General features: G+C 44.2%; 1 protein-coding gene across 1 annotated transcript in view; it reads right to left on the bottom strand.

Annotated features, from left to right (window-relative positions):
* LOC122559852 (solute carrier organic anion transporter family member 3A1-like) overlaps positions 1–18,234 on the bottom strand; it is a 322,868-nt gene that overhangs the window by 34,560 nt on the left and 270,074 nt on the right. Inside the window, exon 6 of the mRNA XM_087998848.1 lies at positions 3,963–4,161. Coding sequence (XP_087854974.1) covers positions 3,963–4,161 — 199 coding nt within the window. The remainder of the gene's footprint in view (positions 1–3,962; positions 4,162–18,234) is intronic.

Genomic DNA, 18,234 nt, shown 5'->3' with positions numbered 1-18,234 from the left:
TAGAGCACAGATGAATAGCTAACGCAACCCAAAAGACTAACCACTCAGAATAACTTTACTATTCAGAGTCCACTTGCCAACCAATCACTGTCCTCTTATACACATGAAATGTTTGTTTTCTCCTTGAATTTTGTGAAATGTTATGATGAGTGCAAGACAACTAACTTTAATAAAATGTGTCAGTTTTCAGCTATAAACAAATGTTTGCAGAATGATCTATATATTACGAACTGTTTTCCTTTCAACTGATCTCAGTTAGTTAGATGTCCAGAGCAACTCTAAGATGAACTCATAGTTCATTCAACAAAACTCATTCTTCATATTGCTTTCTTGCTTTGAGAAGTGGCAGATGGAGTTTAATTTTTATAAATACAAGGTTCTGCATTTTGGCAAGACATAAAGGGCAGGACTTATACAGTTAACGGTCAGGCCCTGGTGTGGTGTTATCAGACAGAGAGACCTTGGGGTTCAGGTACATAGTTCCTTGAAGTCACAGGTAAACAGGATGGTGAAAAGATGTTTAGCATGCTTGCCTTCAATGCTCAGATCATTGAGTACAGAAGTTGAAGCACCATGTTGTGGTTGTTCAGGACATTAGTGAGGCCACTTTTGGAGTACTGTGCACAATTCTGGTCGGAGGAGAAAGTGAGGTCTGCAGATGCTGGAGATCAAAGTTGAAACTTTATTGCTGGAACAGCACAGCAGGTCAGGCAGCATCCAGGGAACAGGAGATTCGACGTTTCGGGCACAGGCCCTTCTTCAGGAATGAGCAGAGAGTGTTCAGCAGGAGAAGATAAAAGGTAGGGAGGAGGGACTTGGAGGAGGGGCGTTGGAAATGTGATAGGTGGAAAGAGGTCAAGGTGAGGGTGATAGGTCGGAGTAGGGTGGAGGCGGAGAGGTCAAGAAGAAGACTGCAGGTCAGGAAGGCGGTGCCGGGCTGGAGGGATTCGGCTGAGACAAGGTGGGGGGAGGGGGGATGAAGAAACTGGTGAAGTCCAAGTTCATCCCCTGTGGTTGGAGGGTTCCCAGTCGGAAGATAGAACGCTCCTCCTCCGACCGTCGCGTTGTTGTGGTTTGGCGGTGGATGAGTCCAATGACCTGCATATCCTCGGTGGAGTGGGAGGGGGAGTTGAAATGCTGTGCTACAGGGTGGTTGGGTTGGTTCGTCCGGGTGGCCCAGAGGTGCTCTCTGAATCGCTCCGCAAGTAGGCGGCCTGTCTCCCCAATATAGAGGAGGCCACACCGGCTGCAGCGGATGCAGTAGATGATGTGGGTGGAGGTGCAGGTGAATCTGTGGCGGATATGGAAGTTTCCTTTGGGGCCTTTGAGAGAAGTGAGGGGGGAGGTGTGGGCGCAAGTGTTGCACCTCCTGCGGTTGCAAGGGAAGGTGCCGGGAGTGGAGGTTGGGTCGGTGGGGGGTGTGGATCTGACAAGGGAGTCGCGGAGGGAGTGGTCTCTACGGAAAGCTGATAGGGGAGGGGAGGGAAATATATCCTTGGTGCTGGGGTCTGTTGGAGGTGGCGGAAGTGACGGCGGATGATGCGCTGTACATGGAGATTGGTGGGGTGGTAGGTGAGGACCAGTGGGGTTCTGTCCTGGTGGCGGTTGGAGGGGCGGGGCTCAAGGGCGGAGGAGCGGGAAGTGGAGGAGATGCGGTGAAGGGCACCGTCGACCACGTCGGGGGGGGAAATTGCAGTCCTTGAAGAAGGAGGCCATCTGTGTTGTACGTATTTTGAACTGGTCCTCCTGGGAGCAGATGCGGCGGAGACGAAGGAATTGGGAGAATGGGATGGCGTTTTTACAGGGGGCAGGATGGGAGGAGGTGTAGTCCAGGTAGCTGTGGGAGTCGGTTGGTTTGTAGTAGATGTCCGTGTTGATTCGGTCGCCTGAGATAGAAACAGAAAGGTCTAGGAAGGGGAGGGAGGAGTCCGAGACTGTCCAGGTGAATTTGAGGTCGGGGTGGAAGGTGTTAGTGTAGTGGATGATCTGTTCAACCTCCTCGTGGGAGCACGAGGTAGCGCCGATACAGTCATCAATGTAGCGAAGGAAAAGATGGGGGGTGGGGCCAGTGTAGTTGCGGAAGATGGATTGTTCCACATATCCTACGAAGAGGCAGGCATAGCTGGGGCCCATGCGGGTGCCCATAGCTACTCCTTTTGTTTGGAGAAAGTGGGAGGATTGGAAAGAAAAGTTGTTCAGGGTGAGGACCAGTTCGGTCAGTCGAAGGAGGGTGTCGGTGGAAGGGTACTGGGTGGTACGGCGGGAAAGGAAGAAGCGGAGTGCTTTGAGTCCTTCATGATGGGGGATGGAGGTGTACAGGGACTGGATGTCCATGGTGAAGATGAGGCGTTGGGGACCGGGGAAGCGGAAATCCTGGAGGAGGTGGAGGGCGTGGGTGGTGTCACGAACGTAGGTGGGGAGTTCTTGGACTAATGGGGACAGGACCGTGTAGAGGTATGCTGAGATGAGTTCGGTTGGGCAGGAGCAGGCTGAGACGATGGGTCGTCCGGGGCAGTCAGGTTTGTGGATTTTGGGCAGGAGGTAGAAACGGGCGGTGCGGGGTTGTGGGACTATGAGGTTGGAGGCGGTGGATGGGAGGTCCCCTGAGGTGATGAGGTTATGGATGGTCTGGGAGATGATGGTTTAGTGGTGGGGGGTGGGGTCATGGTCAAGGGGACAGTAGGAGGAGGTATCTGCGAGCTGGCGTTTGGCCTCAGCGGTGTAAAGGTCAGTGCGCCAAACTACTACTGCGCCTCCCTTGTCTGCTGGTTTGATGGTGAGGTTGGGGTTGGAACGGAGGGAGTGGAGGGCTGCGCGTTCCGAGGGTGAGAGGTTGGAGTGGGTGGGAGGGGTGTGGGAGTTCAGGTGGCGGTTAATATCGCGGCGGCAGTTTGCTATGAAGAGGTCGAGGGCAGGTAGGAGGCCAGCATGGGGTGTCCAGGTGGACGGGGTGTGTTGGAGGTGGGAGAAGGGGTCGTCAGAGGGTGGGCGAGAGTCTTGATTGAAGAAGAAGGCACGGAGGCGAAGGCGGCGGAAGAATTGTTCGATGTCACTCCGTGTATTGAATTCATTGACCCGAGAACGTGTGGGAACGAAGGTGAGACCTCTGCTGAGGACTGATCTTTCATCCTCAGAGAGGGGCAAGTCTGGAGGGATGGTGAAAATACGGCAGGGCGGGGAGCTAGGACCTGGTGTGGGGCTGGAGCTGGATGTGGGGGCGGGGTTAGGCCTGGGGGCGGGGACAGAGGTCGGCGTGGGGGCGGAGTTGGACATGGTGATGGAGACCGGCGGGGGGGCGGGATTAGGCGAGGTGACGAAACTCGGCCGGGGGGCGGAGTTAGGCGTGGTGGCGGAACGCGGCGTGGGGGCGGAGTTAGGCGCGGTGACGGAACGCAGCGGGGGGGCGGGGGGGCACAATTCTGGTCCCCCTGCTATAGGAAGGATATTATTAAATTGGAGAGGGTTCAGAAAAGATTTACCAAGAATTTACCTGGACTGAAGGGTTTGAGTTATACGGAGAAGCTGGACAGGCTGGAACGTTTTTCACTGGAGCGTAGGAGGTTGAAGGTTGACCTCATAACGGTTTATAAAATCACGAGGGGCATTTATAAGCTACATACCAGGGTCTTTTACCCTAGGGTAGGGGAATTCAAAACAAGAGGGCATAAGATGCGAGGAGAAAGATTTAAAAGGGGACATAAGGGGCAACGCTTTCACACAGAGGATGGTTCATATGTGGAATGAACTGTCAGAGGATGTGGTAGATGCAGTTATAGTTACAACAGATGTTTGGACAGGCACATGAATGGGAAAGATTCAGAGGGATATGGACCAAATGCAGGCAAGTGGGACTAGTTTACTTTGGGAAACTTGGTCGGCATGGACAAGTTGAACTGAAAGTTTGTTTTCATGCTGTATGACTCTATGTCTCTACGATAAGAAAATCATCGAGTGCTATTTACCCATTCATATAGCTGACTGTTGCTCCAGCAACTGGCCCTGTTTCACAGCCCAGGAACAATAGCATAACATATGTAGCCGTTGACAGCATGTTTACAGTCATTGTCATTTTAATTGCGCCCAGTGGAGTTAGGCTCATTTTCTTCAGCACAAAGCCACCCAGGAAAATTCCGAGGCACACACAAGGAACTGCAGTTACTCCTAATAAGAGAAACACAGTGAAGACAATTAATCACTCTTGTGAAGAATGTAAACCACAAATTAAACTAAGTAACAATGGCAAAACATGTTTATTATAGTAGAGTAGAGATTGGATACCTTGAAGACGTGCGATGCCTAAACCTCTAATGCAAACACCAGGATGCACCCATTAGGAATTATTATGACTGACTCTGACAAACTAACAAGGAAAGGTTTATAATATTTACTCATCTGGTCATACATTTCGCATACTAGAATTAACGCAAAGCTGTTTACCACTTGGATACCTTCTTGAGATATTTCAGTAACCTCAAACTGTCCACTCTTCAAAAAAAAATTCTTTAATGTTCAATGTAAAAACAATGTATAGTATTGAATGGCACAACGTCAGCCATAGAAACTGCAGGGCCTACTGAATATTTCCAACGTTTTCTCTTTTTATTTCAGATTTCCAGCATCTGCAGTACTTTGCTTTTTGAGACGACAGAAGTATTAAAATTTTATTCACAGGCTGTGCTGAGTTTACTGATCTTAATCTTGTTGAAACTCTGCAATTGATTAACTGGGAAACAATTAGTTCAGACGCACTCATTACAAGGGTAATGTGTTTCAGTTATGAAGAAGGATGAGACAAACTAGGCTCTTTTCATGAGGAGATCTGATAGAAGTGTTCAAAATTACTAAACGTTTTACTAGGTTGACCAGGGGAAAGTATTTCAACTGATCAGAGAGACAGTAACTAAATGCAACAGTTAGAGCATCAAAAGAATAAAGGGCAAGGTTATAATTTTAGTTTGACTCAGCAGTAATATTTTTGCCTCTAAGTCATAGGTTTCAGTTTCTGTTATCGATGTAAGCACATAATCTTGACAGACATTTAAGAACTGAGGTCGTGTCACACAGTCAAATGCGTTGTCTTTTGGGTGACATGATAAGTTTTGACCCTGTCTTTCCTGTTCTGATGGAAATTAGAGATCCCATCAAATAATTTAAAGAAAAACAGGCAAATTGCCCTAACCAACATTCATACCTTAACCAAAACAACTGCAAAAAAGATTAGTTGGTCTAATTTGTTATGTACAGAAAGCAGCAGACAGATTTGCCTACCTAATGACAGCATATACAATGCAAAAGTAGTTCAGCAGCTGTTAGAATCTTGGAATATTGTGAGGTTGCGAAAGGTGATTGTATAAAATGATGTTTTTCTTTTCTTTTTAAGTACAAATAGGGATTCAGCACGACTAGAGGATTGACTGAGAGTGGAAATGTTTTGAGTCATAGAGCACAGAAACAGACCATTTGGCCCTTTTTGTCCATGCCAACCAGGTTTCCTAAACTGAACTAATCTCATTTGCTTGTATTTGGCCAATTTCCTTCTAAACCTTTCCTATCCATGTACATCCAAATGCCTTTTAAATGTTGTAATTGCACTTGTCTCTACCACTTCCCTTGGCAATTAGTTCCATATACACCACCCTCTATCTGAAGAAGTGCCCCTCAGGTCCCTTTCAAATATTCCCCATCTCACCTTAAACCTATGCGTCTAGTTTTGAACTTCCCTACCCTGGGAAAATACCTCTGTTATTCACCTTATCTATGCCCTTAATGATTTTATTAGCCTCTATAAGACCATCTCTCAGCCTTCTATGCTCCAGGGGAAGAAATCCCAGCCTATCTAGCCTCACTTATAACTCACACCCTCCGGTCTTGATAACATCCTCATCAATCTTTATTGCATCCTTTCCAGTTTAATAACATCCTGTAGCAGAGTGGTCAGAATTGTATGCAGTACTCCAAATGTGGCCCTGCCAATGTCTTGTACAGCTGTAACATGACAACATCCCAACTCTTGTACTTAATGGTCTGAGCAATGAAGGTAAGTGTGTGAAATGCCTTTTTCACCACCCTGTCTTCCTGTAACATCACTTTCAGGGAACTATGTATCTACATCCCCAGATCTCTCTGTTCACAACACTCCCCAGAGCCCTACTATTAACTGTGCAAGTCCTGCCCTGGTTTGTCTTACCAAAATGCAATACCTCGCATGAGCTTTAATACAATTTTTTTTTGCACAAGTAACATTACTGGCACTACTCAACTTTGCAATGCAAGTTACGCCTATCTGAGATCTTTGGAAAAAGGAGTGCCCCCGCACAGAGATGCTAAGCAGGTCAAGCCATCTGTCAAACGTACATCTACATCTGGAAAGTCACCAAAAGCTACCACCAAAATTTGTGAAGAAATGACTAACCATGGTGTCGAATGCTTCAGTGGGTGTTCCCTATTCACAGTGCACGATTGCAATGATGCTACGTAAAAGACATTCTCTGGGAACAATCAATATGGAGCATATTCCAATTGACCATGTTAGTCAAGGTGGCAGCAACCACATCTGTAGGGATCAGTATATTAAGTGAGAACGATCTTGAGGAGATTACAGAGTCTGGATCCAAAGACAGGCACATGTGCAGCCATTGATTACTGCTGGGACATCATGCTGCAGAGACCTGGCACAACTAGTGAGAGTAATGATCAGGTGCAGACTTACATCTGGTTTCTATTCCTTGCAGGCATATTGCAATGTTGATAAATCGGACTTTGAAGTTACAGGAGGGATCAATCTCTTCAGAAACATTTCATGTAGCAGCAGTTCCATTTCAAAAGGCATAAAATAAAGTATCAAGGATGGAGGTTTCCTATCGCTTACCTTCAGAAACATGTTCACTTCTTAGCAATCTATCCCCTTTCAATTGACTGTCTTTCTTGGTTCTTCCCCAGGAACAATGGCTGCAACATCTCACTTTGCAGGGTGAGGGTGGTTTGTCTGGCCCCACTTGGCAAGAAAAGTCATCAGCCTCCAGACAGACCCAGAACAAGCCCAACTGTCCCAGTCATGTGCTGCAACAGGCTGAACCAGCTCATGGTGCAATAAAACATCCTATTAGCTTTTCTGATTATTTACTGTACTGACACACTCTCTGCTCATTCCTGAAGAAGGGCATGTGCCCGAAACGTCGAATCTTCTGTTCCCTAGATGCTGCCTGACCTGCTGTGCTGTTCCAGCAATAAAGTTTCAGCTTTGATCTCCAGCGTCTGCAGACCTCACTTTCTCCCTGTACTGACACACTAACATGCTGTGATTCAGGTATGAAGCTGCCCAGATCTCTTTGCATATCAGAGCTCTGCAACTTGGCACCATTTAGATAATGTGCTCCCATTGGTCACTGAGCGCATTCCACTGATAGCATCACCATGCCCACCCCCTAAACTCTCCTGCTTTATGCACTGTTTTAAAAACAAATTGTCTGCCCTTCCCTTCCCGGCAGCTCACACTAACCACTTTCTCCAGTGAGCAGCATAATGTTCTCGTTAAAACCTCACATGCATCTTAACGATTAGTTGATATATTATGGGCCGATCTTGGAACCAATCTGTGCTTTTGGGTGCATTTGGGGATGGATGGGAAAATAATGAGCTGGATACCTGATGAAAAACTTGAATACACAGTAGACTCATGTCATGCCCAGCCCAATGTAATTTTAGCTGCTCCTTATGCCTGATCATTTTTTTCTTTCCTTTGAAATCAAACTAATATTGAGCAGTTTACGTCCCATTCAAAGTTGAAGGCTTTGCTGCTCCCTGTTTGCTCCTCATGAGTTGATTCTCAAGAAATTGGAAGGGTTAACAGGTGAAAAATACCATGCTATATTAAGGTACAGAGCTATATTTCCTTCCTTTGACTAATTTTAAGAAAAATGCAGGTACAAATGGAAACGAGGGAATTGGATATTCTCAGTTTACCCAGTTACAAGGTGCTGCGCCGGATCCAAATTGTCATTTCTACTCAAAAGAAATATATAAATCCCACAATGCCCAGATTGGATTATCAAATATTGAGACTTGAGACAAAAACAACTAGGAACACGAATATTTTAGTAAACTGGTCTGTACTTTTATTTAACATGTTATTTTTATTACTTATAAGTCCAAAAGCCTCAAGCAAATGTTATATTAATTATCACGCAAAGTGAAGCACAGCACCATTTGTTGTTTATGCCTGTGAAGAGAATCACAGTTGCTAGAGGCGTTTTCTGGAACAGATTTCTGAAATCCATTAACCAAGAAGACAACACAGAAGTGTATACAGTATCTAACTTGAGTATGTAGACAGACATCGCCATCCCTTGACCTTGAACAGAAATCAGTAACCATTAAAGAGACCCCTTTGTGTGAAATTATTAGATTAGATTACTTACAGTGTGGAAACAGGTCCTTCGGCCCAACAAGTTCACACTGCCCCGCCGAAGCGCAACCCACCCATACCCCTACATTTACCCCTTACCTAATACTACAGGCAATTTAGCATTGCCAATTCACCTGACCTGCACATCTTTGGACTGTGGGAAGAAACCGGGGCACCCGGAGGAAACCCACGCAGACACGGGGGGAATGTGCAAACTCCACACAGTCAGTCGCCTGAGGCGGGAATTGAACCCAGGTCTCTGGCGCTGTGAGGCAGCAGTGCTAACCACTGTGCCACCGTACCACCCATAAAATTATAGAGCAAGATTTGCTGTGAAGTGTTTCAGAGATGACTAAAGGAGGAGCCAAATGACAAAAGGAATTAGCTGGTTTTTAACTTGTTTTTGAACATAGGCAAACTCCAGGCTTGAACCAGTTTATAAAGGGCAAAATACATCAAACACTTATCATCTCAGCTTTGACCTATATCTAATACCATTTAAACAGGAAAGGAATGTTTCAAAGGGCAATTTTTCCAACTATTACAGCTGCCTTCAAACACAAATGAAAAATATGGACAAATAACAAGAGTAGGCCATGCAGTCCTTCGAACCTGATCCATCATTAAGAAGACGGTTGATTGATTTTAACCTCAGCTGTACACATCCCTAATAATCTAGCATCCTCTAGGCAATCCAGAATCTGCTATTAACAAAAAGAAAGCTCTGATACCATTTTTAATGAAATTTATATAAAATGCGACCTTATCTTGTAGCTTAGGCACCAATAATTAGCAACATGCATCATAATCTGCAGACTCAAAGTTATAAATAATTTTCTGCCAACTGTAAGCTGATGATCTAAATGTTTAACTAACTTGCTGGAATCTTTTAAATAAGCATCAGATAGTGTTGATGAGGGTAATACTGTTGACGTTGTGTACATGAAGATCCAAAAAGCCCTGGATACAGCACCAAATTACAGGCTTGTGAACAAAGTTATCGTTCATGGAGTAAAACGGGTAATAGCAACATGCATATGAAATCGGCTGAGTAGCAGAAAACAGACAGTAATGGTTAATGTACATTTCTTGCGCTGGTCAAAAGATTTAAGTGAAATTTCCCAGGAGTTAGTGTTGGGACCCTTGCTTTTCCTAGATCTTGGTGCACAAGGTACAATTTCAAAATTTGCAGACAATTAAAACCTTGAATATAAAGCTGTGAGAAAAACAATAAAGAAGATCAACAGGACAAAGAAAAGTTTATGGAGATTTATATGGAGGTGTGAATTGATTCATTTTGGCCGGAAGAACATGGGGAGACAATGCAATATGGAGGGTAGAGCTGTTAATGGTGTGCAGGAGCAGTGAGATCTGAGTATATATGTGCACATATCATTTGAGATGGCAGGATAGGTTGTGAGAGCAGTTAATAAAACATACAGTTTCCTAGGTTTCATTAACAGAAGCACAGAGTACAAGAGTAAGTATGTATTAAACACTAGATCATAGAATCCCTACTGTGTGAGAACAGGCCATTCAGCCCAACAAGCCCACACACTGACTCTCCAAAGAGCATCCCACCCAGACTCACCCCTCCTACTCTATCCCTGTAATCCTGCATTCCCCATGGCTAATCCACCTAACCTTACACATCCCTGGACACTATGAGCAATATAGTATAGCCAATCCAATTAACCTGCACATCTTTGGACTATGAGAGGAAACCGGAGCACCCAGAGGAAACCCATGCAGACACGGGGAGAATGTGCAAACTCCACATAGGCAGTCACACAAGGCTGGAACTGAGCCTGCATACCTGGTGCTGTGACACAGCAGTGCTAACCACTGAGCCATCGTGCCATCATAGCTTAGCCTCAGCTGGAATATTAGGTCCAGTTCTAGGTGCTGCTCTTTAAGATGGATATGAAGACATTTGAAATACTGCAGAAAGGTTTCACAAGGATGATTCCAGGACTGAGGAATTTAAGTTGTGAAGATAGATTAGAGAGGTTAGGACTGTTCTCCCTGGAAAAGGCTGAAAGGATATCTGAGTAATGAATTTAAAATCATAACAGGTCTTGATAAACTGATGGGGAGAAACTGTTCCCATTTGTGAAGGCATTAAGAATGAGAGGGCTTGAATTTAAAGGAATTGATAAAAGAAGCAAAAGCTTCTTTTTTTCCAGCAGGAAGTAGTTATGGGCAGTACTGAGGTGCCTGAAAGTATGGAGGGAAGTTCAATCCCTGTTTTCAATACAGAATTTTTTTGTACTTTGCTTCCTCACTCTCCATGGGAGTCGTACTGGAGGATTGGAAGGAGACAACTGTTGTTCCTCTTTTCAAGGAAGGTAATAGGGAAATCCCTGGCAATACAGAACAGTCAGTCTTACGTCTGTGGTCAGCAAGGTTTTGGAAATAATTCTGAGGGATAGGATTCATGACTATTTGGAAAAACATAGCGTGATTAAAGACAGTCAGCATGGCTTTGTGAGGGGCAGGTCATGTCTACCTAATCTTATTAAGTTCTTTGAGGAGGTGATAAGACAGGTCGACGGAGGTCGAGCAGTGGATGTAGTGTATATGGACTTCAGCAAGGCATTTGATAAGGTTCCCCATGGTAGGCTCATTCATAAAGTCAGGAGGTATGGGATACTGGGAGATTCGGCTATCTGGATTCAGAATTGGTCGGCTGATAGAAGGCAGAGAGTGGTTGTAGATGGGAAGTATTTTGCCTGGAGGTCAGTGTTGAGTGGTGTCCCGCAGGGCTCTGTTCTTGGGCCTCTGCTCTTTGTAGTTTTTATAAATGACTTGGATGAGGAGGTTGAGGGGTGGGTTAGTAAATTTGCAAATGACACAAAGGTTGGACGTGCCATTGATAGTACCAAGGGCTATTGCCAGCTGCAACACGACATAGACAGGATGCAGAGCTGGGCTGAGAAATGGCAGCTGGAGTTCAACCTGGATAAATGCAAAGTGATGTATTTTGGAAGGTCGAACATGAATGCTGAATATAGGATTAAAGACAGAATTCTTGGCAGTGTGAAGGAACAAAGGGATCTTGATGTTCAAGTACATAGATCCCTCAAAGTTGCCACCCAAGTGGATAGGGTTGTTAAGAAAGCATATGGTGTTTTGGCTTTCATTAACAAGGGGCTCGAGTTTAAGAGCAGTGAGGTTTTGCTACAGCTCTACAAGTCCCTGGTGAGACCACACTTGGAATATTGTGTCCAGTTCTGGTCACCCTACTATAGGAAAGATACAGAGACTTTGGAGAGGGTGCAAAGAAGGTTTACCAGGATGCTGCCCGAACTGTAAGGCTTGTTTTATGAAGAGAGGTTGACTAAGCTTGGACTTTTCTCTCTGGAGAGAAGGAGGAAGAGAGGTGACCTGATCGAGATGTACAAGATAATGAGAGGCTCAGATAGAGTCACTAGCCAGAGACTTTTCCCCAGGCCAGGATTGACTCCCACAAGGGGTCATAGTTTTAAGGTGTTAGGAGGAAGGAATAGAGGAGACGTCAGGAGTAGACTCTTTACACAGAGAGTTGTGAATGCATTGAATGCATTGCCAGCAGTGGTGGTAGAAGCAAAGTCATTAGGGACATTTAAGCGACTGCTGGACATGCACATGGGCAGCAGTGAATTGAGGGGTGCATAGGTTAGATTATTTTATTTTACATTAGGATTAATTCTCGGCACAACATCGTGGGCCGAAGGGCCTATTCTGTGGTGTACCTTTCTATGTTCTATGTTCTAATTAGATAGTTCTTTGAAAAGAGGGAATTTACAGGGTTACAGAGAGAAGGGCACTAAAGTAAGATACATTTGAACAGCCAATCTGACACAATGACTTAATGGCTTCCTTCTGCACAATAATAATTCAGTGACTGAGTGAAATATGCAGAAAGTATCTAGGAGGGACAGTAGTAATGTTATTGGACAAGTAATCCAGAGGCCTAAGCTCATACTCTGGAGAAATGAGTTCAAATTCTACCATAGCAGCTGGAGGAATTTTAACTCAATTGATCAATCTGGAACAAATTACTGGCCTCAAATAATGACTGTAAAACGACTGGACTGCTGTAGGAAACCGAGTCTAGATTAGAGTGGTGCTGGTAAAGCTCAGCAGGTCAGGTAGCATCCGAAGAGCAGGAAAATCGACGTTTCGGGCAAAAGCCCTTCATCCCGAAAGGTCGATTTTCCTGCTCCTCGGATGCTGCCTGACCTGCTGTGCTTTTCCAGCACCACTCTAATCTAGACTCTGGTTTCCAGCATTTGCAGTCCTTGTTTTTATGTTGCTGTAGGAAATCTGCTGACCTTACCTGGGCTATATGAAATTCTTAACATGGCTGACTGCCCTCTGAAAATGGCCTAGCAAGGCACTTAGTTGTACTAGAGTGTTACACTATGGATGTACTTGCATCACATGGGCTGCAGGCTCCCCAAAATTTATCATGGACAATTATGATGGGCAATAGTGGTTTACCTTTCCAGTAATGCTTACATCCCAGGAGTGAATAAAATAAAACTGAGGATGCTGCCTGAACTGCTGTGCTCTTCCAGCACCACTAATCCAGAATCTGGTTTCCAGCATCTGCAGTCATTGTTTTTACCTAAAATAAAACTGAACCTACTAAGATGAATTAATCTGGTATGCTTGGACATTCAACAATGGGAACACCTTAGCAAGGAATAGTGATTGCAGTAAAAGCAAACTTGGAAATCACAGGCATACTGCAAGAGCATTCATTTATTTTAATGGATTTTCACCCTGTGCTTGAAGCCAATACAGCCAGCTGCACATTGAGATACTGGTCTGGAGTATTTTGAGTCGTGGATGTCTGCTCATATGCTGTCCCTGAGGCTGCTTGCTCTGTATCTCTATTAAAGGCTCTGTAACTCCTTATGTACTGCAATTCCTCTATTTACACCTGCATATGGTTGGTAATCAAATATGGAACTTTCTGTGCCTAAGAACTCTCTCATGAGCTTATTCAAAACTGGATAATTCTCTCTTACAGATGTGATCATGTGATCAGTAAAATCATCATGATTTGCATGAATCTCATTATACACACTGGCTGCAGGTCAACACTTGATGGATGACCTGTTCTCCTTTGTTGGACATTCTAATCACAGACTCAGCTCCTATATTTTGTTTTACTCATGACTATTTTCTTCTCCAGTTGCTGACCAATTTACAGTTCATTGATGCTAAATTTATAAACCAATTTTACCTCAATTCCAACAGGGAAATTTTTCTTTTGAAGGCACTTCTTGAGAATTTTTGAGGGCTACTTTTTGATTTTTGGGGATTACTTCTTCTTTCTCACTAACTTTTTCATGCAGTAAAATTATGGGGGAAACTTATAAAGCCCTGAGTGAGGCCTTACTTGACACCGGGAGCAAAAGTCACATTTTCCAACAGAGTTCCAGGTGTTGAGACGAGATTCTCACTAGAGAGAAGCGATATGTCAATTGTTCCTTTTCACTGAATCTCACCTCATTAACATGCAGCTCCTTGTTTTACCATGCCCTGGATTGAAACAAGACAGTGGGAATTCCCAAAGTAAAAGTCAGAGTGGTTACCTGGTAACTCCAGCTTGCCCCCTTGAGCCTCTGGTCCACCATCTTAAACAGCTAACAACCAACATCTTAGGAAAGGCTTCATGGGCAGCTCCACATGCAGAGACTCCATTTACAAACCTTGGCAGACATACGCCAGCCTCTCCACGCCACATCTCCATTCATTTAGTGTGATTCTGCACTTTTGTGCTACACATTGGGGTGCACTGATGCTTCTCATTGCAACGATGCTGTAAGGACACTTTGCATGCTCGGACATAGATTAGAGCAGGGCTGCTCACTTGCTCTCCTAGCGCTCTCTCCTTGCACCAATCTGGATGCTCTCAGCATCTCTGCCTCGCCCTGCTTTGCCTTTTAGCACAGGCACAAAGTCAGGCAGTTACTCCCGGTTGTCAGCAGTAATGAGTCCAGGGGTGGGCATGCTGTTATATGCTGTTATATGTCACCATGCTATGTCAGTGTTACACTTGCACCAGGTGTGCATAGCCTAGATGGTGGGCACACTGCATGTGCATCGACCAAATTACTTTCAAAATCAGTGGAGTGTGAGTGCTCAGTCATGTCAAGGGAGACACCATAACTCACAATGAGCTGACTTGGATTCTCACAATATCCATGCAGTGCATTGCTTAACCTTGCCTTTTTGCACTTGGCGTCTGATCTAGAGATACCAGGCTCATATTATTTCAGAAATAAAAACAGAAATTATTGGAGAAACTCAGCAGATCTGGCAGCATGGTTAATGTTGAGCAGAGTTAACATTTCAAGTCCTATGATCCTTATTCAGAACTGATGGGAGCTCAGAAAAATTAACATTTATGTAGAAGATGTAGTGGGGGAAGGGGGAGGAGTAAATAATAAATACAGATAGAGCCCAAAGAGAGAGAACATTATTCTATTGTATTCGTTGTTAACAGTGTGGTGTCCTCTACATCTGACAGATGAAGCACAGACTGGGCAACTGTTTTGCAGAACACCTACGTTCTTTCCACAAAAAAATACACCCTTAATTTCCAGTTGCCTGCCACTTCAACACACCACCACATTCCCCAGCCAGCATCTTTGTCTCAGGCTTGCTACAGTGCTTTAGCAAAGCTCAGTGCAAGCTGGAAGCACAGCACCTCATTTTATGTTTGGGAATCCTGCAGCCTTCAGGACTCAATATCAAGTCCAATAATTTTAGGTACTGAACACTTTCTCCCACGTCCTTACCCCAAACCCACACCAGTTACATGTTACATTCACCTATCTGAGTTTTCCAGTCTATATGCAGAGTATAGATTGCAGATTACAAGTATCCCCGTGATTCAGAAAAATAGCTGGAACTTCTTTTATTTATCACCCAGGATTAACCTAATTAGTCTTCAGGTTTAACTCTTCTTGATTTAGTTTAGAGGAGCTAAGAGGAGCTCTGAAACTAATCAACGTCTCTACAATATTGCACTGGGTGATTTTAACTTCCCCTGCATTAACTGGGACTTGCATGGATGCAGAGGCTTGGATGGGGGAGAATTTATTAGGTGTGTCCAGGAAGGTTTTTTCAAACAATATGCAATTGATCCAAGTCAGGAAGAGGTGATAGTAGACCTGGTGTTGGGAAATGAGCCTGGCCAAGTGATTGAAGTTTCAGTGGAGGGGCATTTCAGGAGCAGTGACCATAATTTTGAAAGTTTTAAGTTAGCCATGGATAAGGAAAAGATTAGTCCTTGAGTAAAATTACAAAATTGTGTGAAATCTAACTACAACAGTATTAGGCATGAATTGGGGAATGTAGATTGGGTGCAGTTGTTTGAGGGTAAATCCATATCTGGCATGTGGAAATCTTTTAAAGGCCAGTTGATAAGAGTTTAGGTATAGCATGTTCTGTGAAAATGAAGGTTAAGGATGGCAAGATTCAGGAACCTTGGCTGACAAGAGAAATTGAGTGCTTAGACAAAAAGAATAATGGTTAGGAAAATGAAGACAGACAGAGCCCTGGAAGAATACAAAGATAGCAGGAAAGACCTCAAAAAGCGAATCAGGATGGCTAAAAGGGACCATGGAATATCTTCGGCAAACAGGATTAAGGAAAACCGCAAGGCATTTCAAGCGTACATAAGGAACAAGACATTAGACAGGGAAAGGGTAGTTCCATTTAAGGACAAAGAAGGGAATTTATGTGTGGAGCCAAAGGAAGTGGCTGAGGTCCTTACAAATACTTTACATCAGTGTTCACAAAGGAGAAGGACATGGAGGAGTATGTTGATATTCTAGGGCATGTTGACATAAAAAAGGTGTTGGGTTTTTTAAAAAGCATTGAGGTAGACCCTTAAGAACCCTGATGAGATCTATCCCAGAGTGCTGAAGGAAGCATGCCAAGACATGTCTTCTGTGTCTAGTATTGCTGCCATTACTGGATAAACCACAGAAGGCACGATTTGGAGGTGCCAGTGTTGGACTGAGATACTTCACTGCTAAATCCTTACCACCCGATGCCTGGAGGAAGAATGCCTCATCTTCTGTCTTGGGACCCTCCAACCACACAGGATTAATGTGAATTTCATCAGTTTCCTCATTTCCCCTCCCCCCACCTTGACCCAGATCCAACTTTACAACTCAGCACTGCCCTCTTGACCTGTCCTACCTGTCCATCTTCTATCCCACCTATCTGCTTCCACCCTCCTCTCCAACCTATCACCTTCACCCTCAACCTCATCTATCTATCGCATTCTCTGCTACCTTACCCCCAGCTCTAACCCCCAACCATTTATCTCTCAGCCTCCTTGGGCCACCTCCTCATTCCTGATGATGAGCTTACACTTGAAATGTCAGTTCTCCTGCTCCTCGGATGCTGCTTGACCTGCTGTGCTTTTCCAGCACCACAGTCTTCGCCTCTGATTCCAGCATCTGCAGTCCTAACTTTCTCCCTTGTCATCATAAGTGTTCAAGTGAGAGGGGATCTTGATTAAAAATATAAGAATCTGATAACGCTAGACAAGTTGCAGGCTATGGGAGGATGCTTCACCCTTGTGGAATAATCAATAAGGAGGGGACGCAGTTTGAGAATAAGGGTCTCCTATTTAAGATGGAGTTGAGGAGGACAACATTCCCCCCTCCCCATAACATTTTGGCTGAAATTGTTTTTTCCATAGAATATGCTTGGTAAACAAATATGCTACTCTGCAAATCTAACCTAGTTTAACCCACAATCTTAATTTGTGAAGTATAGACGTCAGGCTGCAGAAAATCAATGAACTACAGTACTATATTTCCAGAAGCAGCTTTTGGTTAATATAGCATGGTACTCAACATTCAAGCGATAGAGTCAGGCACTAATCATTTCATTTGACATTGTAATAAATTATAGCTGCTAATTCCAGACTTATCTGCAAAAATTAAACTACTGCATTTGACATTTATAGCCAAAGGGTAGTTAATGTATGATGGCTTCTAATTAGTTTTGGATGGCAGTGCAAAAGGGTTTCTTAATTTAAAAAGATGCAAATCTACGATTTGCTCTGGTGAAGACTAATCGGAGTCAAAATGAGATATGGAAAGTAAAAGTATAACATCACATTCTTGGATGCCTAGGCCCCAGATACCTAAACTAGCAGTTTCTAAAGACCTTTCTTAAATGTAGTTGGGTATAAGTTACGGGGCAGATCATTAGGAAATGCACTGGAATTTTCACTCATGCCAATGATGGACCCCTGACCTGTTGTAACACTGGGAATATTTTACACACAGTTTGAAATGATTACAACATCAGTCCAAAACATGCATAAAGAGCTGAATTTTAGAGATGAGGCAAGAATGATCTCCCTTAACGTGAAGGCAGCATTTGAATGAGCACGGAGTCAAGGAGCCATAGCAAAACTGAAGTCAGTGGAAATCGGAAAGGAATATTCAAGTTCTGTTTCACAAGATGTTATTCGCTGACACTCAGTTTGGGTTGAGCCACAGTGACTCAGCTCCTGACGTTATTACAGCCTCAGTTCAAACATATTAAAACAGCTGAATTCTAGGTGTGAAGGGAAAAGTGATTGCCCTTGAATTCAAGTTTGCATTTGACTGGATGTGGCATCAAGGTCCTGAGCCAAACTCAAGTCAATGAGAATAAGGGGAAAACTTTCCATTGGTTAGAGTCATACTTGGCACAAATTAAGATTGTTGGATATTGATCATCTCAAAGCCAGGACATCACTGCAGGGGTTCCTCGGGGGAGTGCGCTAGGACTAACCACCTTCAGCAGCTTAATCAATGACC

The sequence above is a fragment of the Chiloscyllium plagiosum genome, unplaced genomic scaffold (assembly GCF_037043375.1).
Source record: "Chiloscyllium plagiosum isolate Xiang-an unplaced genomic scaffold, Cpla_swu_hap1 HiC_scaffold_2, whole genome shotgun sequence".
Lineage (NCBI taxonomy): Eukaryota > Metazoa > Chordata > Chondrichthyes > Orectolobiformes > Hemiscylliidae > Chiloscyllium > Chiloscyllium plagiosum.
The sequence above is the reverse complement of the archived record's forward strand: the minus strand, read 5'-3'. Positions and strand labels throughout refer to the sequence as shown.